This window comes from Cyprinus carpio, chromosome B5 (assembly GCF_018340385.1).
Source record: "Cyprinus carpio isolate SPL01 chromosome B5, ASM1834038v1, whole genome shotgun sequence".
NCBI classification, from domain to species: domain Eukaryota; kingdom Metazoa; phylum Chordata; class Actinopteri; order Cypriniformes; family Cyprinidae; genus Cyprinus; species Cyprinus carpio.
In genome coordinates this window covers 33,066,913-33,093,456 of record NC_056601.1, presented here as the reverse complement: position 1 = coordinate 33,093,456, position 26,544 = coordinate 33,066,913, and the positions used below count along the sequence as shown (strand labels likewise).

Genomic DNA, 26,544 nt, shown 5'->3' with positions numbered 1-26,544 from the left:
TCAGCATATTAGAATGACTTCTGAAGGATCATATGACACTTAAGACTGTAAATGGTAATGATGCTGAAAATTCAGCTTTGTTTTAAAACTAAAATATTAAAATAGAAACCTGTTGTTTTAAATTGCAATAATTTCACAAATTTTTTGGTCAAAAAATAAACTTCTTTCAAAAACATTAAAAATCTTACTGAACCCAAACCTCTGAATGGCACTATATTAAAATATATGATAATATATTAATATATACTATTTCCTTTTCATCATTAAGAGACAAATAAATCACATTGAACTTAAGCAGCTCAACTCCTACAAACCTTGTCAAATTACTCTAGCATTTATTACACAACTGAAACACATAAATCAAATATGAATACTAAGGGTAGTGAAACAGGGTAACAAAAACAATAAATAGGCAAACATAATCATTTATGGTCCCAAACAAAGGCTTTGGAATGCATATATGCTGTATGAATTAAATAAAAATAGCATTCCCAAACATTTCCGGTCCATGAAAGCAGTCGTTGTGAAACGCTGTGCAGGAAGTATGTTGGTAATTGCATGCAGTCCAACAGCCAGCAAGAGCTATAGTGCAGCACCAATGCATTCATTTCCAGTCTCCTTTTCTCGTACGGTGGGAAAAAATATGCATGCCAAACAAACAGATAAATAAATAAATCAAGGGCCCAGAGTAAAGAGGAAGTTGATATGTGTTCGAGGTGCAGACTTCTGCTGGTTTGGGGTTGACAGTATTAACAGCTGAGAGCGTGACTATTTATCACAGTGAGCGTGAGATGGTTTTCCCAGGCGTGTGCTTCCATGGTGACAGTGTGATGCATCACATGCTCTCAGCGGTGCGTGTGGATCCATCTGCAGCCACCTAAGAGATGCAGACGACTGCCGCAAGAGACACACGGGAATCTGCACTTCTTTAAACGTACCGTTAGTTAACGGCTATTCGCCCCAGCGATGTCCTTGAATTCCTTGGAGGATTCTGGGAAAACATCTTTACAAGCGGGAATCAACATTCAGTTGTCAACAGGGTGATGGCGTATCCTGAGGGAAAGCCGTAGCGGGACAGTCTACAAACGGACAGATGGACATCTTGGACCGAAACAAACAAAAGTTCAAAGGTGGATGCCAAGGTGAATGTTCATAGTACCATCAAACCAAAAACAAGTCCTGCTTATGTTAGGCAGAAAGTACATTGTCATTTTGTCCCAGTAATAAAAACTGAAAAATAGAAAATCCATTTGAAATGATGAGGGTCTGTAGTGCACAACACTATGCATGATGTCATTCTTCCACTTAAGCAGGAGCCAATCAGATTCCATGACTTTATAGTTCATTAGAATAACATATTCCAGCCTGAAATTATTTGGTTATTTATCAATCTATGATGAAAACATAAGCAAAAAAAACAAAAAAAACAATGGGATTGCATTGCAAGTAAACAATGGGATTCATTCATGACACACAAGTGACGTGAAGCATTGGTAAATTCGTTCTTGCATAAAAGCTCATTTCACATTCAATTTGATGCAACGATTGAAATACGAACAACGGAAATTATTTACTAATCATTAATCAATATGTGACAAATGCTAATGAAAAAGCATAAAGGGGGCATTGCAAGTAAACAGTAGGATTCGTTCATGAAATACAAATAAAATTAATCATTGGTAAAACTGTACGTAAATAGTCCTTATACATTCAATTTGATGAAACAGTTGAACTAAGAAGTTTTTTCAGCCAAAAACAGGAAACGTTTTATGCGTTTTGCCTGTTTGTTTACACGACAACAGCGTTTTGGGGACTGAAAACACGTATTTTTGAAAACGCCACGTTATTGTTTCCTTGTAAACACCCTTAACGGGAATGGCGGAGTACATGATACTGTTGTCGCTGCTCAAGAGTTTGCTAACGCTTCATCAGCAAAGTGTGGATTTACTTCACCGATAGTACAACCAACAGCGGAGACGCATCATATACAGCATATAATCGTCACTTCCCTACAGGTACTGTTTACTAACAAGGTGACAGTGCCAAAAACTGTAACGTAGTACAGTTTTTGACCGTTTTTGCAGATATGTGTAAACGTGAATCTTTTTAAAACGTTGTCATGTATGCATGAAACGTTTTAAAAACACAAGGGAAAAACTTTTCCGTTTTTGACTACATTGTTATCGTGTAAACGTAGCCTGAATCGTTTAAGCGTACAGTAAACGGTCATTTCACTCTCAATTTGATGCAACCATTAAAGAAAACAATTCTGATGCAGATTCATGAATGACGAGTAAACAATCATTTGTCTATATAACTTTCATTCATCAAAATATTAATGGATCATTGAAAGCCAAAATATTATTCAATTTTATGTTGATATTACAAAGTATAAATGTGTGCATTCAAAATATCAATTTACTTTCACTATCTTATACTCAAGAAATATTACATTTACATAATTGTCCTTTTTTTTTTTTGGAAATTTTACTAAAACTCAACTTTCTTTGCTTTAGGTCACCAAAACAAATGTAAATATGAGGGAAAATATTTTTAGCTCAGCTCTGTTTAGTTGCATTTAGTAATTTAGGCAGTTGCTAAAATGTATGACATTTACTTATTTTTATGCACGGTCAGGCTCTGAATATGTTGGCTATACACAAAGGATGTTCAAGGTGCCTCAACATCACAGGTTTAGAGACAATGTTCCTGGTTGTCCAACTCTGAAATTATCTGGAGTGTACGGATCCAACTATCTAAAACTCAAGATCTTAACACAACTACTAACATGTACACAAGCCATAACAAAAATAAAGATACACAGCGAAGGAAATGAATACATTTAGCATACAGGACATCACAAACAGACCATGAGAGGAAGAATTTTGACCATGATCATTATAAAACTATAACATTTAACACATTTTAAGATCATAAATAATAATACTGGTTTAATAACTGCATAAATAATTGCCAAAAAGACAATCTGACTAACTTTGTCATAATTATAATTATATATCTAATTGCAAACGTGACTGCGATTGCTGCAAGAGTGTGTCTCTTTAGCTCAAAGTAATTCTGTCAATGTTAGCAGTCTGTCAGAGCCTCAGTCATGAACTAACTTTATAGGATTGCTCTATAAAGGCTTTCATTTTGTTAGGTGTAAAACAATTTAAGGCATTAATGGAAAGAAACTGATGGCGAAAGAGGCTTATGGTATTAAATCTTGTTACAACTGATTATTTTTCCTAAGGTTTGATTTATGATGCAGCGTCTGGAAGACAATGAATGTCACAACATGTCAGGTCTCGTTCACGAAGCACATGAGAAATTAATTTCTGTGCAAACTGTTCATGAAATCCGTTCTTGTATTAATTGTTGGACAGAATTGCAAGAGACAATTTATACAAGAACGGTTTACAAACGCGAGCAGAAATGTTCAATTATATGTTAATAGTTCTTTGAATATTTGACAGAAATTAGCTCTGCTCATGTATGTTACGTAGATTTGAATGTAAGTCTGATTAATCCCTCTATATGCTTGCTAAATAAAATGCAAGCACACACAGAGCTGCCAAAATGTTCAGGGACATATATATATACACACACTGACAAAGACACAAACAAAACAAAACCAACAAAGCTAAAATTACTTCAAATCTTTGTGGAAGGACTTAGAGTTCTAATCAGTTAATAACGGAATAAACTCGGGATCATTTGAAAATGCATCTAAAAGTTATATGTCTGAAAATCCTGGAAAACGGCATGAGGTGAACAACGGTGCCATGTACCAATTTATAAAGCTGCAATGCTGGAAGAATAAAACGCTGTGAAAACTCAAAAGGTTAGGCACTGAAAAACAGGTGGAATGGATTGGAGAATGACCTGGCGATGTCACACGGTGTGGATGTCAAACCCTGATTGGTTAGAGTTCTTCATAGTCTCCGCCCTCACTGTTTCCTGGTCCGTCTCCACCTGCCAGGAAGGCCTCAAGATCGTCCACAGCTCCCGCTTTCTTGGTCCTTGAAGATTTCTTCTTCTTCTTTTCTTTCTCATCTCCTGTTCCCGCCTCATCCTTTTCCTTTTTCTTTTGTTTGTGTCGTTTCTTGCTGCTTTTCTCCTCCTCCTAGAACAAAAACAAGATTTTTCCCTTTTTAATTTCACTACATATAAAGACAGTTTGTGCACAAGCAACAAAATCTTTTAATAAGAGTAAATTATCAACCAGTATATGCTTTTTGATCACTGATACCGATATTGAGAAGGTTGGCTGGTGTCCAAGTGCAATGCTGTTTTATATTTTATATATATATAAAACAAATAAGATGCAACCAAAATTGGCACCATTAAATAATACTTTCTTTAATTGTATAGATTTAGCTGTATTTGACATTAGTTCGGTTCAGTTATTATTTTAAATAGCTTTGAAACAAGTTGTATTGTATAACGCACTATACACGTAAACAAGACAAAATTTGCCAAAAAAAAAAAAAAAAAACCTGGAAGCTGTTACTCGACAAACTTGCTGCTAGATGGAAGTGATACACAAGTCTGCTGCAGCAAAACTCAAAAATAGTCAGTTATTTGCCTCGGCTGATATATCAGTCACAATAAATCAGTAATATGGTCAGGTTTTTAGTATCTTACCTCTTTGATTTTCTTTTTCTTCTTTTTCTTGTCCTTTGTGGAGTGTCTGCTTTCATTGTCTGCAAGATAATACACACTTGGAAGTTATGCTGTTATTGGATTATTGGAGTACATTTTACAAGAAAATATTATTTCAGTCTTTCTACTTCAAAATTTCATGTTTTTTCAATGTGCTACTTGCCGTTTTCTTTTTTACACAAGTACAATTTTACGATATGATTCGATTTTGTATTTGATTCAATATCGATTATTTTGGAAACATATCAGGTACAGTACATGGCAAATTTTCAAGGAAAAAAAAATCTCTAATGCTGTTAAATATTCATGAGTCAGCTGGTACTACATTATAATACTGTATTTTAATTTTTATTGGTTAGGCTGGTACTACATTGTATTATTGTATATAAACGCCTAAATTACACTCAAAGTTTTTATAATAATACAGTTATTACATCACACAAATTCGTTTTTTTTTGCAAATCAATAAACATTAAACTTAACATAAAAACATAAAAACTTGACATATTTATTCGAACACAAAATATAAACATTAAAACAGTGGTTGTCATAAAAACTTAACAGATTTCTTCGAACATTAAATATGCACCAATGTTTTCAATGATCCACTAAAAGGAATCTTTTTTTCATCTGAAGTGTTAATTAAATTGACACTTAAATTAACTGTAAAAAAGTAGGACATATTTCAGTGACTGATTAAATAATGTAATCTTGACTTATCTTGTACTACATACACACACACACACACACACACACACACACATATATATATAATTATATATATATACACATTTACACACATACACACACACACACACACATTATTACTGAACATACCTTCCTGGTCTTCACTGGTGTCTTTACTCTTAGGTGTCGTCTCTTCAAATCCCAGGCCGAACAGGTCAATGTCACTGTTGAGGGTCTTTAATGAGGGGGCAGCAGGTTTGGAGGGCTCTGGGAGTCCAGCTAGAGGGGGCACGCTGATCCCCTTGGCCAACTGTTACTAGCAAACCATCGAATATTAATTCCGCATCCGACCGGTCAGATAAGTCATCTCGTACAGAAAAAGTGCCCTTCACAAAACAGATGAAGCATAAAATATGAGACTAATATGGGAATTATTTGGTGGCAAAATACTTATTTCATATCTAAATACTCTTTTGTGGGATTTTCTTATAGAGTGCATTTATTAGATGGTTTATATTTCTCCAAGAACAAAAAGCATAAAACATTTTCATTACTTGAAGTAAAACAACAGAAAAACACAAATAAAAAAAATAACATAACTTTATTTCATTACTTGAAGTAAAACAACAGAAAAACACAAATAAAAAAAAATAACATAAAAACTTTATTTCAAAACTTTATTTTGAAAAAAAATAAAAAGCTTTCTAAGTTTAAAATGTGAAATGTGTAGAAAAAAAAAATCAACATTAACAAAAATATACTAAAATAAGACTAATTGTGGAATACCAGGCTGTGGCTTAAGATTTCATCAGTTGATTATTTAGTCATAAGCAACAATAATCATGAACCTAGAAATGGTTTTCTACCTTCTTGATCTTGGCTCGGTCAAAATCTTCGTTCTCAAAATCAGGGTCGTCCATGACAAATGAAATCGTCTGCTGAGCATCTGAGTCGGCCTCGACAGCGCCTCCTGTCTTCAGTCGCTGCACTGCAGCTCCTGCTGGGGTTTTCAGGCTTTGGGGTCTCTCAGCTGGTCTAGACTTGGTTTGCAGCTGTTTGAAAGAATTCACTGTAGATCTAGAATTGAAAGTCAGATTCCACAGAAAATATGAGAAAACAATCTCGACTCCAAATAATTATTAATTAAATCTGAGATCTATCCATGTGTCTATCCGTCCAGCCATATATCCGTCTATCCCCCAATCATCCATCCATCCATGCATCTAGCCCTCCGTCATCTCTCTATCCATCTCTTCATCTATCCATCCATCTCTCTCTCTATCTCTCTATTTATCTATCTGTGGAAATCACTTGTGCCACGGTAGCATTAATTGAAAAAATTATATCAAGAAATGAAAATTGGCTATGCCTTTATTAAGAGTGATTTAATTAAAGTAAATTAGACAAGACTCTCTGCTGATGTAATTATTTCTATTTCGGAAGCTCGTCAACAGTGAGGGAAATTAATTAAAACCGTACAACAAATCTTCAGGAAATTGTGGTCAGGTCTCAACACGTCTGCATCTCACTGAAGTTTTCTATTAAAAGTATGATGTATTTGACACATCTGCATGTGGTTTCTCACCCCTTTGAGTTTGGGCCCGAGCCGATGGCTTTGTGCTGGGCAGCAGAGGGCAGAGATGAATCTTCCTCCTCTTCATCACTCGTGAGTGTGACGCCTATGCTCGGGACCGCCGCTTTAACGGCAGGCTGGGACAGCGCTCTGTCATCCGGATCTAAATCATCCTGGAAGCCGGAGACCAAAGGATTTCCCCGTCCCTCTCCATCACTGAGGAAAAGACAGGAGAGCTCTCAGGAGTTTAACATGAGATCACATTTAAACTCATTTACTTTATCCATAAAGGCCCCTGCTTCTTCATCTCTCATTCCGAGGCAGAAAAAAATCAGAGCAAATGAAAAATCCCATCTGTAATCCTGTCCAGTATAATTATGAGCTGCTGAAATGACTACAGTAATACTCAGACAAGCTGGAGGGGTGATTTTTGCTTTTAGAAACAAACTGCATGTTATAACAGCTCACCTATCACTGTCCAGGATGGGAGCTGATGCTGGAGGTTTGTTCTTTGATTTAACTGCTGTTCTACCATCTTCCAGAAAAGTCCGTTCCATGCCCACCTCCGGCACAAAGTCATCCACACTCTGCACCTTTCCAGAGGGCTTTGGGTCTTCAGAGCCCATAGATTCTGATGAAGATAAAAGATGAATGCATGCAATAAGCCAACTGCTTTGCTAGCTTCATGGCAACATTTGCATATTTACATGTTTTAACAAAATGCATGTTCCTGTGGCTCAGTGGTAGAGCATTGCGTTAGCAGTGCAAAAGGTTGTGGGTTCGATTCCCAGGGAACACATGTTAGGTAAAAAAAAAAAATTATAGCTTTGATGCACTGTAAGTCGCTTTGGATAAAAGTGTCTGCTAAATGCATAAATGTAAACGTTTATTGAAATCATATTAACTGCGTAAAGTAATGGCGCGATGCACAAATTGTTATCGCACCTGCAAAGATCACATATTTATACCATATTTACAACTAAAACATATTTGACCATTACAGATTTTTCATGTCATTAAATTCTATTAAACTTTTATTATTCATTATTATTTAAAAGAATGGTTAATATAAATGTAACATTATTAGGTTAGTCTGTCATTACACCTCAGGCATCAAAAGAAAAATATTTTATGAAACAGAATATATTTTTTAAAACGGCATTAATATAAAACGCAAGAATGATGTTATACAACTGCAAAGTTGTATACGTACTTGACCATTACGGAATTACAGAATTTTCTCTGTTAAAAAATTCTTTTATACATTTTATATTATTATAATTATTCTAAAAAAGGTTAATGTAAACGGAACATGATTTGCTAAATCTGGCAATACGCCTCAAGCATCAATAAATAAATAAATAAATAATCTTAATAATATATATATATATATATACACACACACACACACACACACACACACACATAATTTAAAAAACAAAAAAACAAAAAAAAAAAACATTCAGATAATCCAGCATTGTCACATTAATTGATGATAATCAGGCTCATTTCCTCAACAAATTCTCATTAAAAATCTTATTACATTAATGTAATACAGTAATAAACACCAGCCTGACTATTTTGATTAAATAAAATAAGCAATACAACATTCAGTACAAGTAATTATTTTTAAATAATACTACAAAACTCAAAAAAAAAGTTAAATGTTTTGGTCTGTGTGCAAAGGTTTTATCATATGAGTTGTTTGATTTAATTTTTATTGGTTGAGATAGGGTTTTGTTGATTTTGTTGATGGATGTAATGTTTTGGTCCTAAAATTTCACCAAAACACATGAAACATAGTATGAAAATTAATTGACCATCTGTGATGCTGAATGATTGATTAATGATAATTTATATTATTGTGGCATCTTTAATGCCAGTTTAGATATTATATAGCAAACTGGATCCAGCATTTTATATCATAAATTTTATGAAACCAAACAAAAAACTAAATTAAGAAATCAAAATATTTGCATATGATTTTTTTGAATATTAAATGTAATACAACATGATGATAGCCATTTGGCACACTTTCTGTTTCTGTGTGTTGACAGGAAGTGCATTAGCATCCTTCTGATTGGCCCCCTCCCCCAGGATCTGCAATGCAGCAGCAGATGCACTGGTGCAGAGCTGAGCGTGTGTCTGTCAGTCCACTGGTCTCTGTAATGACTGTGCAGCGGCGGCTCCAGGGCTGCCTGATAATCATGTCTCATTGGTATTCAGTATGTAAGCCAATAAACGAAGTCCCTGGACGACAGCACCTTTTTACTACAGTTCATAAAGTTACATTAGCAAACCTAAACAGACACACACACACACACACACACACACACACACACTAGGGCAACTGTGCAACTTTAATGTTGTAAAGGCCTACAGCAGTTTGCCTCACTTCAATGCATATTGTATATAATGGTACATTCAAGTCCTCCTGTGAAGTTAATTTACAAAATGATGAATAAAGAATGTGCATGAGGTGTGTTTGCCTATTCATGATTTTATTAAATTTACCAAGGTGCTGTAAATCAAATTGTTATATATATTCGTTATTAATCGTAATTGTACAGTACTATTGTATTTTGTATAGTACATGCAACTGCAACTTTTCATTATTTGAAATAAAATAAACATAAACCTAAATAAAACAAAATAAATAAAACAAGTTGCCAAGGCATAATTTCTCATTTTCATTTAGTTTAACTTGAAATACTTAACTAAAATTGAAATAAAAAGCAATAACTTTGAACTTTTTGAACTGATTCAGACAGTGATGTATCATGAGTTCAGTGTTGAACAGTTCAGTTGTTTTAACCATTCAATAAAATGAATCGGTTCAAAGGAGTCGCTAGGTTGCGACTCACAAATCAGACATTAGCGGATGTGGACGCTCTCTGCTCTTTCTCTCCTTCAGTTAACATGCATGCTTTCACGCGTGCATATCACAGTCATTTACATCCCTCATAAATCACATTAACTGATCAAAAAAAGCTTTGGCAGGCCAAAAATTCACTTTGGTCCAGTTTTTGGAAAAACTCTGTTCTAGATATACATGTCTTAAATTGGCAACACTTCAAAGTTTGAAAACACAACCTCCAAAAGTTTATAATTCATTTTACAAAAAAGTCTGAAGATTCTTAAATCAAGATACATTTACTTAGATAAATCTTGTTTTCTGATAAATAAATTTATGATTAAAACAAACAATTAGGTTTCAAGCACAAACTACTTAATTCTGTTCAATTTCACAGAAAACAAGATGTTATATCTTCAATTTGCATCTCAAGTAAATGTATAATGATTTAAGGATGTTTAGGTATCTGTTCTGGAAAACAAAACTTAAAAACTGAGATGCAACATTTAATGCCATGACTTTATGAATTGAAGATTTTCTGCTCTAATTTCAGATCTTGACTTGTGGAGGGGTGAATTAAGACCTGCAGGAACCTTTTAGTGATAAAAACTACTATTCCTATTTTGATAGCACTGTTCTGTACTTTGTTTGTTTGTGTGTTTGCGGCTGTGGATCAGAAGATGCGTGAGGTGGTGAGTCGTTTCTGGGCAGGAGGAGGTGTTTGTGATGGTGTCTGGGGAACATGGGCAGCTGTGGTCTGTGCGGGAGGGTGTGGTATAGATGGTGGTGGTGGAGGGGCGGATTGGGTCTGGAGCGGGACGGGCGCCTGAGGGGTACTGGGGCTGGAGTTACTGGGAGAGGAGGCACCGGGCAGCACCACAGGGGACTGGGAGCCCGAGGATGGGCTCTGGCCATTAGAGGGCGCCGGAGAGCCATAAGCTTTGCGTGCCTCTACCATCTCAAGAAATCTGGAAAAACAGCAGTGAAATGTGGAAAATTATGATTGGATGACATTCTTGGCTTAATGGGTTTCTCTTTTTCCAAAATCTTTTTTAGCCAAATCCCTTATACGTCAAATATTTACATCAAGTACCCCCTGATATTAATAATTCTATATTTATGTATTATTCTTATTATTAATAATAACACAATAAATACAATATGTATATGTATATATGTGTGTGTGTGTGTGTGTGTGACCCTGGACCACAAAACCAGTTTTAAGTGTCAATTTTTCTAAATTGAGATTTATACATCATCTGAAAGCTTTCCATTGATGTATGGTTTATTAGGATCAGATAATATTTGGCCGAGATACAACTTTTTGAAAATCTGGATTCTGAGGATGTAAAAAAATCTAAATATTGAGAAAATCACCTTTAAAGTTGTACAAATGAAGTTCTTAGCAATGCATATTACTAATCAAAAATTAAGTTTTGATATATTTACGTTAGGTATTTTGTAAATTATCTTTATGGAACATGATCTTTACTTAATATCCCAATGATGTTTGGCATAAAATAAAAATCAATAATTTTGACCCATACAATGTATTTTTGGCTATTTGCTACAAATATACCCCAGCGACTTAAGACTGCTTTTGTGCTCCAGGGTCACATATATGTGTGTGTGTAGTTTATACACTGGTATGTGATGAGGTTTACACTCACATGTCATAGTTCTGGTCCTCTGTCTCCTGCTGAACACTCAGCTCTTCTAGCACGGCATCGATGTCAAGCTGATTTGTCTCCAGTTGCCGTAACAGAGTCTCCCTCTGCACACACAAACACCACATCAACCACACTGTAACCTCACATCAGCACTGACCTCAATTTAACTCAAGTAAGCACTTTCCTGCTTTATTATTTCTAAATTAGGAGGAGGACCGGAAATGAATGGGTATAGAAATATGCAAACCTTCAAGCTGTCAGCTCAACTTTTTCTGAAATACACAGACTAACCAATAACCAGGGCTGCATATAAGTGGTGCACAGGTGCGTATGCATGACCAAAATAAAAAATATGCTGGGTAAATACATTCAGACCACTCATATGAGACAGCTGTTAATGTACAATCACTGTTTTAGATCAACTTACTGTAATACTGTACATGATTTCCATTTGAACCGAACACATAAATCTAGACTATGCACTGCTTGTATACAAAGCAAAACGCAAACCTGTGACATTTCATTACTCCAAGGCAACCCGCCAAAATAAAAGCTTGCTGATTTTAGGTTTGAAAATGTTACATTTTTATTGTTATATTTAATGGGTCACACTATGTGCAGGGTGAGCACCAAACCAAATCTCCAAGTGCTCTCTTGAAAACTAGATCGAAAAACTTGTGCACCTCTGCCAATAACTGTTCTTAACTGGACAGAAATTATACTTGGGGTTAGAAGTTTGTCCAAAGTCACGGAAGTGGCCTTTAAACTTTGACTGAAAAAGATAGCAAGGAGAGGAAAACAGATCTCGGCACAGCACTGAAAATTTCATGAGTCTGACATGTTGTGCTCGACGGACTGATTCTGAGCAGCAGGATTTGCATCATATTTACTGCAGCAAAGTCTGAACGACTCAGTCAAGCTGTTCTACTGACAACACTACCGACAAATATTAAACACTCCTGTATAACAGGAGAAGATCTAAACAACAAAAGAGTCATGGACAGACTTGTTAAATATCCAGAGCAGAACCCCATGACACCATCCTGATATGGTATCTGATACTTTTATGAGCTATAGAGGTTGCATCTGTATTTATGATCTTGTACAAATGGTTAATTAAACTAGACTAGAGAGGTTAATTTCTCTAATAGGATCAATAAAATACATTAAACTGAAACCAGTCTTTTAACCTCCTGACTATAACCTCAGGAAGAGCCTGAGATGCTGACACATAAGACACAGCAGTCGCCATTGATCCCTGGGCTAATTTCAACCTTCTTTATTAATTAATGCCATTCAGTCAGTCTCTAGAGATGCATAATGAGAATCCAAATAAAGTAAAGGACTTTAACTCTACTGCTAAAGCAGGGGTGCTGAAATCTGCTCCTGGTGGTGCACAGCTGCCTACTGAGTGCCCTCGAGAAGACCTCACTGTAGGCTTCCTGCAACATTTGACCGATTCATTTCCAAAACTTTTGTGATTAATAAGGGTGCTGCTATTGTTAACGAAAACTAAAAGTAACACTAAAAATGATTAAACATCACTTTTAGTAACTGAAATAAAGCTGAAATAAATAAAATATAAATATTAGATGAAAACACTGGCAACTAAAAATTTAAAAATAAAAGCTAAATAGAAATATGTAAAACCTAATACTAACAAAAACTACTATAAAAAATTAAAACGTTATGATAAAATCATTCAATTATAATGAAAACTGAAAATATGAATATAAAAGCTACTGTAATTGAAAATATTAATAATACTATAAAATATTAAAATAATACAAAAATATCACTGTTAAATTAAAATCCTTTAAATTTATTTAAAAAAAACTTAGAGATATAACTTTTTAAATCTAAATTTATATCAATTCTAGCTAATGGAATATTTTAGAGCAATGCACATAAAAAATAAAAACAGAATTTTTTGATGGAATTTTTCATTATAGACTTTTAAAGATTTTATTCATTCCTGTGACTTTTCCAGGTCGGGAAAAAAAAAAAAATCACAGTTTCAAATAGTCTGATATTTCTAGATTTTCAGTGACCACAGGAGCTACTGTGATTTCAGAAATCGTAGTTACTCAGAATTAACAAAATTATAATAATAATGATAATAATAATGCATCAGGAAATTTCATATTTCTCTCATTTTCACTTCCTGACACAGACAGAAACATTTTAGCACTAGTGCAAAAACACAAAAAGCAAACAATCAAAAAAAAACTCAGCTTTTATCCCCAAACCATGCATGGCTCTATATTTTTTCACAATACAGCAATGTCCAGGCATCTTTAGAATGCTATTTTCAATGCTCTATAATTTGGGTGACTCTCATTCTATTTCTGCATACTGCTTTGAAAAAATATATATATATATATATATATATATAATTATATATATATATATATATATATATATTATAGTATGTGAATTAGAAACGCAGCCCTGAAATCTACAGTGTGTGTGTTAAAGCATGGCAGCAGATCTCCAGGAGAAACATAAAGAGCCCCTACCATGATCCAAAAACTAAGTCTGAATGAAATCAAATCCTCATGTAAGGTCTCTGAGGGTTCCACTTAAAATGATGCTAAAACTAGACAAACATAGACCGGAGAGCAAGTGTTCATCTCTGACTTTGAGAGTCTCCTCTGACCTGCAGCTGCAGGAATGGGATGTTGAAGAAGCGATGGAGGTATTTGAGACCAAAGCCGTTTCTCATGGAGGACTCGGCATAGTGGATGTAGGAGGAGCCCGGCGGTCTAAAATGAAGAAGGATTATGGGATTAGGGAAAAGTTGGCTGATACGTGACAGACATACATTATTCATAAGAGCTTTGCATGGTATATTTGGAGCCATTTTAACTTTAAAAAGAAAAAAAAAAGGTTATCAGTAACACTTTATTTGTGTGTAGGTTATTCATGAAAGACAGATCTTTACAGTATTTCATAAAATGCTTGTTATTCCAGATTCATGTGCATAAAATGATAAATTGTTTCACATGGGCAAAAATACTTTATTTTTCAAGATCAGATAATCAAGGAGAAGACACTTTTAAGGTAACTATGCAATTAATTTGTTAAAATGCTTTCCATTTGTAGACTGACTTACTGGAAAACTTTAACACAGACAAAGTTATACTTTTTTTTTTTAGCCATCTGACATATAAACTACTGGCTCAACCAATGGCATGAGTATGAGGTGAGACTAACTGTTTGAAATTCAAAGGTTTTCACAAACCATCAAAATAAAAGTTTAACTTGAAGAAACTGTGACAGAAATATATTACTACTGTACAGTTAAAAGGTATTCTCTAAGTAGCAAAAATATGAATAAAAATATTAAAAATGTATTTGTTTTCATTTTAACAGTAAACCTTTGTTGTGCAGCATTTGCTTTGCCAAAGAATAAAAGGAATTGTTAAATTTAAATTTGATTACATAATAAAAGATCAATTAAATGTTTAATGTTTTATACCTTTATTTGTTTACAGCTGATTATGACAATAAATTTGTATTAAATCCAGAAAAATTATAAAATTATTAATTAAAAAATTATTTAAATTGACTGATTATTTATTTAAATTGATTGAAATTTATTAGATATGCTTTTTGATTTGTAAAATTTAATTAAACCATTCAAACAGAAAATAATATATATAATAATAATAATAATAATAATAAAAAAACTCTAGAAAAATTAAAATGGGAAACATGAGAAAAAACATAGAGCCATGGAAACTTAATTTTAGTGTAACTTTTAAATTGTAAATTGTACACATTTCAGGATTTCAATTCAGTAGAAATGCTTTTTGATTACTAGCATTTAATTTAACCACTCAAACAGAATCCAGAAAATTGGAAAAATGGAATTTGGGGAAAAAATAAAACTAAATTTAACAAAAAATGTCAAATATTTTACAGGGCCCAACTTGGGACTAAGATAGTCCATAAGCCCCTTGTTTTGAGTGTTAATCTTGAACTGCCCACCTGTTCAGACTGTTGATGAAGTCTCTGATGTCGTCGGGTAAGATGACCCTGTGCTCGCCCATGTCCCGCTGGTTACCCAGCACACACACAGGGACGTGTGTCGGCACTTTTGGCAACTCCCTAAGGATGTAGTTGAATGTCCTACAGCAAAAACAAGAGTCTGTGATTCATATAAAACATACTTTGATGGGATTTCCTTGTGTAGTGCACAATTTTATACATTATAGACATTCCTCTTAGATAGACATTTATAAATCAAAAACATATCTATATCTAAAAATGTGAGTTTTAACATTTAGTGCAGTTTGGGATATTTTTACACTGATTTATCAAATCATCTTATTTGCATTATTGGTCAGCACTTCTAGACTTCAGACCACCCACATATACGTTGGCAAGACACACAGCAGAAATGCCAGCAAGCAGCATTAAAAAGCAAAGCAGTAAATGTATTGTCTTGTTTGTTTGTCTACACTAGCCTGACAGCAGCATAAAATCCAAGCTGAAAAATAATCAAAGTTATTCTACCTTTATCAGGTAAACGATTCCAACAAGAAAAATCAAGAATGCAAAGAGTAGACCAAGATCACAGCCAACATTCATCTAGTGAGCTGAGCCCCAATTTTTGGTACATTTCGTATTATGAAATGGTTTCTTATCAATTATGCATTAACAGAATAAACATCTAATATATAAATAAATGAAATGGTTGGGTATATATATTATTATAAATTATATAATATATAATTTGTGTGTATATATATATGAAATGGTGAAGTATAAATATGATAAAAAATTTATTATATATATATATATATATATATATATATATATATATATATATATATATATATATAATGTGTGTGTATATATATAAATAAATATGTGTGTGTGTGTTCTTTTAATAAATGAGTTGGAACAGATAGTGAAGTGCAGCACACATTTCTCCTTCAATAATGGTATAGTTCACTACATAATTTCAATAATTCACTAACTGTGATTTTTTTTTTATATAGTTTTAATTACTATTATTTGAATATAGTCATAATAAACAATGTGATTTTTCTAATCAACACAGTAATGAACAATTATCTCAAAAACTCAATCTGGTTATTCCAATCAAATTTGCAAACGTTTTTGTGGAACCAAGTTGAAAAGTCATGATTTACTGTATGTTTCTTTCTTCTACAATAGAAGATACTTTGAAGAATGCTGGTAAACCAAACAAGTTGACACTAGCCACTGACTTCCATATTATGCAAAAAATATTATGGAAGTCAATAACTACTGTCACCAGTTTGGCTACCAACATTCTTCAAAATATCTTCTTTTTTGCTCAACAGTAGAGAGAAACTTGTACAAGTTTGAAACTTGGGGGTGAGTAAATGATGACAGAATTTTACTTTTTGGGTGAACAATCCCTTTAAGACAGCTAGAAATCATCACAACTATATCTCATATATATATGTTAGACCATTCTTGTTAAGCAATGTACGAAGAATGTGACACTGATTAAATTTGGTCTAAACATCTAAAATGCACACACAGATGACCACAAGGCTCCCAGGAGCACAAAAGCAGTTGTTAAGGCAAAAACACAGCCCTATCAATAAATCAGAGCACAGGTTTGCAAACAAGTGGCACCTGCGATGGTGTGCTTGGGTCAAAAAGGAAAGACCCATTGGCAGAATGCAAGGCAGAGCCAATGAGCAGAGAGATAAACAGAGTCAGAACCTTTAAGAGACTCTGGGCTGCAGGTATTGGTTTCATTGCTTTCATTGTTCCTCGACTCTACTGGGAATGAGACGCTCAATGACACGATGCAACCCAACACCCAGTTCTGGCACCTGATCCTGACCACAGACCAAAAAGAGGGACGACGGGGTGGGAAAGGAGTGATGGAAGAACAGGAGAGGGAGACGGAGAATGAATGAGGGTTTGGAGAGAGGGAATGTGGGGAAAATCAGAAGGAAAGGCAGATTCCTCACCACTGTTTGGTGATGTCGAACATCAGGATCACACCGTTACAGTTCTTATAAACATCCAGGAACTCTGCGTCGAGAGCCATCTCGGTTTCCGTCTGCACAGAGAGCAAAACAACTAAAAATGACATCTTGTTTTCAGCTGAATGAACATTAAAATCAGCTTACAGACTACATCATGAGAAATTGGAGATGTCGAATGATTATTAACTAATCATAATGCATTTTTGATTCAGTCAAAACAAAACTTTGAAATATTAATCGCATGGTAATTGTCCAGCAGACTTGCAGTTTGTGGTCGGTAAGTTTTTGTTTTTAAAGAAATAAATACTTTTATTCAGCAAGAAATAATTTAATTGTTTAACCCCTTAACTGTCACCGTCCCACTTGGCGCTCTTTTTTTGTTGTTGTCCTTTTTCTCTATAAAATCTTTTAGTAATTATCATAAAAGATAATTACTAAACTTTTTTTTAAAGATTACATCATTTGAAAGCTTAGAAGCCCAAGATTCATCCTGTGAAAACCATTTTGAAATTGGACATTGCGTTACCATGGAAATGGTACTTTAATATCTTATGGCAGTCTCCTCCCCCTTCGTGGGCAGTGTCAAGTGTCATATTACAAAATGCATTACGGTCTTTTATAAACTTTTTATAATCTTGGCAACAAACATATCATTGGAGAGGTCTCAGGATTCCATATTTGGTGGTTATTTTAATATAGAATTGACAGAGAAATCTAGAGAAAAATTCATTAAACAAAATTCAAAGGAGTCTTGATGGCTCCCAGTGGCTGTTTGTGGTATGACGCCCTAAATAAAATCTCACAGGAACCTCAATTTTTTTCAACTTCAAATTTGAAACATAACTTATATAGACACAAGGCTTTAATTTTATACCAATTTTAGAGTAAAACCTGTTATGTAAAATATTTATAATAAATAAAATAAAATTAAATTAATATAGCGCATTTTATTTACAGTACATTTAAACTTCTATAACTTTTTGATACTTAAATGTTTTTTTAAAATTCCACTTTTGGCAAAATCTGCTAATTTTCTTCTTTAAAAAGAGACCAACCTTATATTCCTAAGTGTTCATAAATTACAATAATTTAAGTTCGGATAGTGCACTTTAATGCCTATTTTAAAAAATGGGAGGTGACAGTTAAAGGGTTAAAACAACAGTTAAAAACATTTATAATGTTCAAATAACAAATGTTGTTCATTTGAAATCTCTATTCATCATAGATTGCTAAAAAAAAAAAAGTAGCACGGTTTCTACAAAAATATGAAGCACATTTGTTTTCAACATTTAATAATCAGACATGTTTCTTGAGCAGCAAATCAGCATATTAGAATGATTTCTGAAGATCATGTGACACTGAAGACTGGAGTAATGATGCTGAAAATCCAGCTTTGATCACAGGAATAAATCACATTTTAAAATATATTCAAATAGAAAAGAGTTATTTCAAATTGTAATAATATTTCACAGTTTTTACTACATTTTTGTTCAAATAAATACAGCCTTGTTCAGCATAAGAGAATTTTAAAAACATTTACAAACTTTTCAACAGTCGTACAACTACCTACAGCTATTTCTTGTTTAACAAATACCTCCTGAGGTTCATTTTCCAGTTTCAGATTCTCTCCGCGTCTTTTCCCTTTCCCTGCAGTAGTTGGAGAAACATGGATATTACAATTAGGTAACTGTGAGTCTGAGATACGAGAAGAGTAATATTCATATGCTTACCCATCCAGTACCACCAAAGCAGCCAAACTATCATTTTGCTGTCCTCTTACGTAGGCTGCCCTGAATCTTTACACATTTTTACAAGACTGCTGGAAACCTTAACTCTTCTAAACAACTTGAAAGTCACAGCAAACCATAAGTAAAATATTGCTCTTATTAGTACTAATAGTTTTATAATATAAATTACATTTAGGGTTGCTATCTTAGAGAAATATGGACTGTCCTTCCACCTATACACAGATGTATTTTCCCTTAAATAGTATTCAATATCTTATTTAAATATTTACATGTGTATAAATTAAAAAAGGCAATAGCAGATAGAAAGTAATTAGAGCAAACCTGAATCAACAGCAGCAGCTCCCTGTGCAAATATTTTCATGGTAACCACAGTTTACTCCTATAGTAACTATAGATATTGTTACTACTATAAAAGCATCATAAACCCACTTCAGTGTAACATGTCCAATCTTCCTCACAATTTCATTTTTTGTTGACAGTGGTGGCTAAAGATAAACTTTTAACATCTTGAATGTGGTATTTTGATGAGAACTATGGCTACCATGGCAAATGTTTGCAGGTAACAACTACCAATTTGCAAAGAGTGTAAATAGAAAATGCAGGTATGCTTATGAGTAGGGTTGGGAATCATTAAACATTTTCTGGTTCCGGTTCTGGTTCGTTAAAATCATTAAACAACTATTTAAAAAATAGTGGTGAGGAAAAATGCACAATACTCAACTACTCAATGCTCAATACTGTTTATTACTTTCTGTCAACTTAATTTAAAGGTTAGCAATGTCAAAATTCAACATATATTACAGTATACAAATTTTCTGGTTCCGATTCGGTTCCATTTAAATGAACTATTATTATGTTTTTTACTATTTTACCTTCATTGAACGTAGTGTTGCTGGAAGGTAGTAAGTAATGTTGAGTAATGCTAGTCCATCAATCAGCATGTGCTTCAAAGTTAATGTTTTTTAACATTTAACATTTTGCTTTTCAAGCAGGAATAAGCTGGTTGGCCAAATAGTCTCTTGAGGGCTAAGACACTTGTTCATTTCCCTAAATTAATGAAATATTAACTGTTATACTTATAACCATGTATACACACACTCCATAAAGCCCCTATTTTACAAATAATAATGCAGTTAGGAGATGCTGTGATGCAGTGAGTGGTTTCCACATTTTTAAACATTTAAAATGCATGAAAATAAATACTTTCTATCACTTTGTTTATCACTCTTGAAAGGACCTGTACACTAAATAATCTAACCCTCATACTTACATAACAATAGCAGTCTGTTTATTTAGTGGTCTAAGATCAGTCAGTATGTATATTAATGACAATATGGGTTGAATATAATGTAATTAGGTGGCGGCAGGTGCTGTGCGCTGCCAGTAGATGTACAGTCAGACAAAACGAAGTGCACAGTTATCAAAGGTGCGAGTGCGCGTACAGTCGTGGGAAACGATGTGTTCGGCAGTTAAAGACACGACGCTGCTTTGGAGTGTGCGTCATTGGAAACAATGCGCTCAGTAATTAAAGAGGCAGGGTGGCGTTTCTGTTATTTGGTTTGTGACATCCTTTACGGGAAACACAGAATCATCAGAACACCGGCGCAAGGCTGCTCACAGCGCTTGGTCATGTGCCGCACCAGAACCGTTTTCGGAACCGAAACTTTGCTCACGGTTCCGGTTCTTTTCAAAAAACAGATCGGTTCCCAACCCTACTTATGAGTATTATTGTTGTCGAGCATAATTTAAACCTTAACTGAATTTCCAATTCATGCATCATTTCTGAACTTTTAAAAGGGGGCTGTTTGAAAATGTTTATATTATAGAAGATGATTCTGGCAACAATTTCAAAAATGAATACAAAATGTGATCCATTACAACCAAAACATATCACATGCCCCCTATTAAAATAAATGTACGGTGGGAAAAATGTGGTCATCTGATTTTAATGCAAGTCCACACTAGGTTCTAATAATAGCACAAGCTACTGAAAGTAAGGTCTATTCTGAGCACGGTTTCATAGTAAAAAAAAAAAAAAAAAGAGAGGTGAAGATCACAACACACACACACATAGACTGTTTAATGTTTCACTAACACATTACTAGTTCTCACCTACACCTTCTGGAAGAGGAAGCTTTTGCCCTTTGAGTATTTGCAGACCATAAGAAAAGAAGTAAAATACATTACATCTTTTTCCTTTACAGATAGCTGCAAACATACTGAAATTACCATTCCATTAGGTCGGCATTTTCAAGTGCTAATCTTTCAAGTGCTTATTTCTCGGCAAATTAAAATTTAGTTTGGGGTTCACACACTGAATTGCTGCACTGGTTAACTTGTACTAACTCGCACTAGGGAAAGACCCTTGTCACTAGTACCAGAGTGCTTCCTAAAGACTCACCTTTATCTACCACATCCCAGACTTCAACTTTCACTACATCATCGGTTGCTGCGGGACAAAAATAAAAGCAAGAACAAAATACAGTCAGAAATATTGTCAACGGGTTCTGATACTTCACAAAAGATGACCTAGTATTTCTCTTTTCTGATAGGGTAGTCTATTTATATAAATTATTTTAGATCACTGGCAAGATTGCTGAAAAATGGCTATTTTAGCCTGTGACATTTCAGTGCATCACTAACCTAAGTTATAAGATGAAGTTACGAGGTGCATTGAGGTAGTTTGATTGCATAATTGCTGTTAATAGTGTTAATCGTCTGTTTGTTTACGTCTTTTATTGATTTTTCTGAACATTTCTGCCGTATGCACATAAACTGACAGTCACCACTGATAAGCTACTACTAAATATTGTAGAAACTTAATTTTCTGTAAAGTTGCTTTGCAATGATTTGTATCGTAAAAAGCGCTATACAAATAAACTTGAATTGAATTGAATTGAATTGAATAAGGTACTAGGCAATACTCACTTTTGTAGTTCCAGTGAATGCTGGTGACCTGGATCTCCTGCGTGGGGATGTACTCTTCCAGAAACTTTTTCCCTTGAAGCCGGTGCCAAAGTGCACTTTTACCCGTGTTTCTGTCCCCACGGATGACTATTTTCACTGAGAGAAACAAGAAGACACGAGAACATCAATATGATTCAATTTAAGTTTCAATGCATAAACAAAGTTCACAGATTGTAAATGGAAAGATCTAAACCAAGACAAAAAGTTTCATATCGGATTTGTATTGTACTGATACAGCACAGTGCCAGCTATATCTACCAAAACGGCTGAAATGCTTAGTATCTGCGTGTCTAAAAAAAGACACCTCTACCCAGGAGAAACGACTGGAAAAATAGGCCAGTAGGTGGGTGATCATGTCTCATTCATGCATTTTTTATTAACCCAGAGCCGCAGAAACAGCACGACAAGTATTCAAAGTCAGATCAATGAAGAAACACCGACTGGCTCACTGATGCAGCATCGCATGTCAAAACAACTTCAACAAAACTCTGGCTGCAGGCAAAGCAAGAAACATTCAGTTACTGTACGTCTTGCTGTGCGTTTACATTTACATTACATTTATGCATTTAGCAGACACTTTTATCCAGTGCATTCAGGATATACAATTTTTTACCAGTATGTGTGTTCTCTGGGAATTGAACCCACAACCTTTTGCGCTGCTAACGCAATGCTCTACCACTAAGCCACAGGAGTTTCATAATCGAGTTTCATCAGAAGGGAAAAATACAGACAAAATAAAGCTATATTTTTAGGTTTTTGCATTTACATTTTTTCATAACAATTAAATCAAATTCATATTACTGTAATGCAATAAATAAATAACATTTCCATTGCCATTATTAACGGTGATGTCATCGGATTTGCAATACTGTAATGTTTTTTTTTTTTTTTAAATCAGCATAAATTGACAGTTGTACAAAAACTACTAGTATATATATACATATATATATATATATATATATATATATATATATATATATATATATATATATATATATATATATATATACACTTCTATAAATTATATACACTTCTTAAATTGTGTATTTTTGTGTATATATTTATGTATAAATCTTTAATGATTTGTGTATGAAGACAAGTTCTTGACAGATTTCAGAAGTTTTGTTTCAATTTGTTTTTAAAGAAAGTTTAACCTAGCAAAACAAGTACTGCAGAGTTCTCTTCAAAAGCATAATACTTTAGACAAACCACAAAGAAAAACTCACTCGACAAGCCTTAAAGAAAACAATGGATGTTTTCAACACAATTGAAATCTATTTGTGAGAGGCTCTGCTAAAAGAGAGTTAGATTAAACATGAAGCTCTTACTGTTATATTGCACGCCCTTGGCGAAACGCCTCTGAAGACTCTGGTTCATGGACTGCAGGCCGGCAGGAATATTTCTATCCCTGAGCTGCCCTGCTTCAGAGCCAACCAGCTTCTTCAGAGCGGTGAACATCTTGCTGAAAGCCTCTTCAACAGTCCAGCAAAACAAAAGCCTTGTCTTCTGGGGAAACACTCACGGCGGTGTCAAAGACTTCAGACTTTCTTAACCTAACATATTGATGGCAGGTGTGACGTGGTCTAAAGGTCAACAGCGGAGTCCGTCTTCAGTATATATTGATGCATTTAGCAGATGTTTACTTCCTGTTTCAACAGTTTACGATCCTGAATTTATCCACTGTAACCGTTGGTATCTGTCCATACCAGTCTACTGGCATCACCTGTGAGAAAAATAGTGTGGGCACATCAGATGAATTAAAATGAAATAAAACAAAAATGAAATAAATTCAGTCATTATTTAATCACAGGAAGGTTTCTTGAAGCATCTTGGAGATGTTGCCACAGTTCTGATATTTCCTACTGACACACTACAGCAAAAGATAGAAATAACGGACTTAAAACCATTTTTTAGCTGCTGAAAATACTAGTATTCTGATCATTTTGGCCACCGCTGTATATTCTTCCAAAGCTATACAATTTGTGTCAGGAATAGGCCACAATTTAAGTTTAAAAAGTTACTTGCATGGCAAAAAGTAGAGTGAACATTTAAAAAAATATCCCTTTTTGAGCTCCAGGACAGAACGACATTATTGATATTATTAAGGAAAGAATGAATTTCCACATTTGGGTGAACAAACCTGAGCCCCACTAAACAACATTTTAGAATCAGAAAAAGCATTCACCGGCAGAAACCACAGTATATACAAATATTTTAGGTGTCTGATAACTGATAATAAAATTTAATTGTGTTTTCGATAACTAAATGATCATATACATACATATACACGTTCATAAATAAATAAATAAATAAATATTAGTGCTATAAATACAAATAATCACATCCAAAATAAAAGTTTTTGCTTACATAATATATGTGTGTATACTGTGTATTTTTTTATTAGGTAAATATAAATACACACACATACAGTATATATTTTGAAAATATTTCCATGCATTTCCAAGTATATATTTATATTCATATATTCAATTGATATTATATATAAATATTTGAAATGTATAAACCCAACATATTTTTCTTCAATATATATACATGCATGTGTGTGTATTAATATATACACATTACACACATACATTTATGTAAACAAAAGCTTTTATTTTGGATGCAATTAATCATTTGACAGCACTAATATATATATAGAGTACATTATATGAGCATAAAATAAGTATAAAATATTTAGGTATCTTATTACTCTTATAATATTTATTATAACGTTATAATAATTTGCATTCTAATTATTTGTATTGTTGCTATTAACATAAAGCTGGTCTGTCAACCAAAGATTAATTATCCAAATATGAATTAATTAGAAAAGTGTGAATATAGGTAAAAATACTGATCACTATACACATAAGAAGAACTAAAATTGCATGATATTTTAACCTTGCATTATAACCAAGTACTGCAAGCAAAAAGAGATCTAAACTGCAGGAATAATTTGACATTGTTGACATCATATAACCTCGAAAGAAGCATAAACATCATCACAACCTCAGATTAAGACAATATGCATTTAACCTAGCACAATAAACTACACTATAAAAACATTTAATATCATTTTATTCTACACCTAAATAAGCAGCATTCAACAGTCTTCTGTTAAACTGATCTAACTACACAAAATGAATATCTCTCACCTGTCAGCTGCAGGTTTTACCATAATCACAGGATGAACCAGCTGTTAATATTCTTTAGCAGCTCCAGTCAGCAAAGGTTTACATTCACTGAGACACTACACCTTGTAAGCTGCTAAAGTGCGAAACTGTCCCTGTGAAGGCGCTCCTTGATACCTGTGTGTGTGTGTGTGTGTGTGTGTGTGTGTGTGTGTGTGTGTGTGTGTGTGTGTGTGTGTGTGTGTGAGGGCCAGCAGCTGCACCGCTAAAGCGACGAATTACAACACAAACAAAACAGCAACGATCCATTACAACTCAGCGGCGTTCTATTTCTAACTAACGTTACCTCCTCACCTGGTTGACGGTCTTCGCCGGAGATATTTCAGTCACATTCTGCTGTCTGCTGGGGTGAACGGGAGCCCGTTTTATGTGCTGAAGGAAAACATTTCCTTAGCATCCCTCTCTCATCCTCCAGAGTCCGTCAGCTGTGGAATGCCGCGAGGATGGCGAGAGGGGCGCGCGGCGCTTGTGCTGCAGCGCCTCTAGCGGTAGGATGATGAATAGCGGCGCTATGGCGCTTAACGCCTCTAGCGGTAGGATGGTGAAACAGCAGCTCTTTAGCGCCTCTGCCGGTATAATGGGATCCACAATCTAAATATCTACAACAGCTAATATAATATAATATAATATAATATAATATAATATAATATAATATAATATAAAAAATTAAAAACATGCATATAAGAATATAACAATACTCTATAATATAATATATTATATAATAATACATTTCGTGTGTGTGATTATGCATATATCCAACAGCATGTAATAATATTCAAACATATGCATGTGCTATCTGTCTGTCTGTCTGTCTGTCTGTCTGTCTATCTATCTATCTATCTATCTATCTATCTATCTATCTATCTTCTGTCTGTCTGTCTGTCTGTCTTTCTGTCTGTCTGTCTGTCTGTCTGTCTGTCTGTCTGTCTATCTATCTATCTATCTATCTATCTATCTATCTATCTATCTGTCTGTCTGTCTGTCTGTCTGTCTGTCTGTCTGTCTGTCTTCCTCTCTCTCTATAGAGCACATGCATATTTTTTGATCATTTGCATATATATATATATATATATATATATATATATATATATATATATATATAAGAATATTATTCTATAATATTTCTAAAATATTATGTCATTTTTCTAAATTCCTCAATATTATTTTCAGCACTATTATCATCATTT

General features: G+C 34.1%; 2 protein-coding genes across 2 annotated transcripts in view; both read right to left on the bottom strand.

Annotated features, from left to right (window-relative positions):
• Positions 1–4,012, bottom strand: part of LOC109075103 (apical junction component 1 homolog) — a 39,446-nt gene extending 35,434 nt beyond the window's left edge. The window contains exon 1 of the mRNA XM_042723213.1: positions 3,886–4,012. The gene's annotated coding sequence lies outside the window, so the exon portion shown is untranslated. The remainder of the gene's footprint in view (positions 1–3,885) is intronic.
• LOC109073874 (rab-like protein 6) lies at positions 314–25,813 on the bottom strand. Its single transcript, XM_042723462.1, has 19 exons — positions 25,652–25,813; positions 23,492–23,886; positions 22,125–22,259; positions 21,598–21,645; positions 21,309–21,338; positions 19,043–19,095; positions 17,431–17,522; positions 15,443–15,583; positions 14,109–14,214; positions 11,450–11,553; positions 10,464–10,747; positions 9,049–9,119; positions 7,394–7,602; positions 6,938–7,141; positions 6,219–6,429; positions 5,678–5,738; positions 5,503–5,631; positions 4,648–4,706; positions 314–4,126 (listed from the first exon to the last, which is right to left on the bottom strand). Exons 2-19 carry the CDS (start codon positions 23,619–23,621, stop codon positions 3,926–3,928), a joined length of 2,268 nt encoding a protein of 755 aa, XP_042579396.1. The 5' UTR covers positions 23,622–23,886; positions 25,652–25,813; the 3' UTR covers positions 314–3,925.
• Positions 25,814–26,544: the final 731 nt, after the last annotated feature.

Bases quoted from the DNA above. Each gene is read 5' to 3' on its own strand.
- LOC109073874 (XM_042723462.1), bottom strand. From the start codon at position 23,621: ATGTTCACCGCTCTGAAGAAGCTGGTTGGCTCTGAAGCAGGGCAGCTC. The intron at 21,339-21,597 runs GTGAGTCTTTAG...AAATACTCAAAG, and splicing joins CTGGGATGTGGTAGATAAAG to GGCAAAAGCTTCCTCTTCCA. The intron at 11,554-14,108 runs GTCAGAGGAGAC...TTGTGTGTGCAG, and splicing joins TCCCATTCCTGCAGCTGCAG to AGGGAGACTCTGTTACGGCA.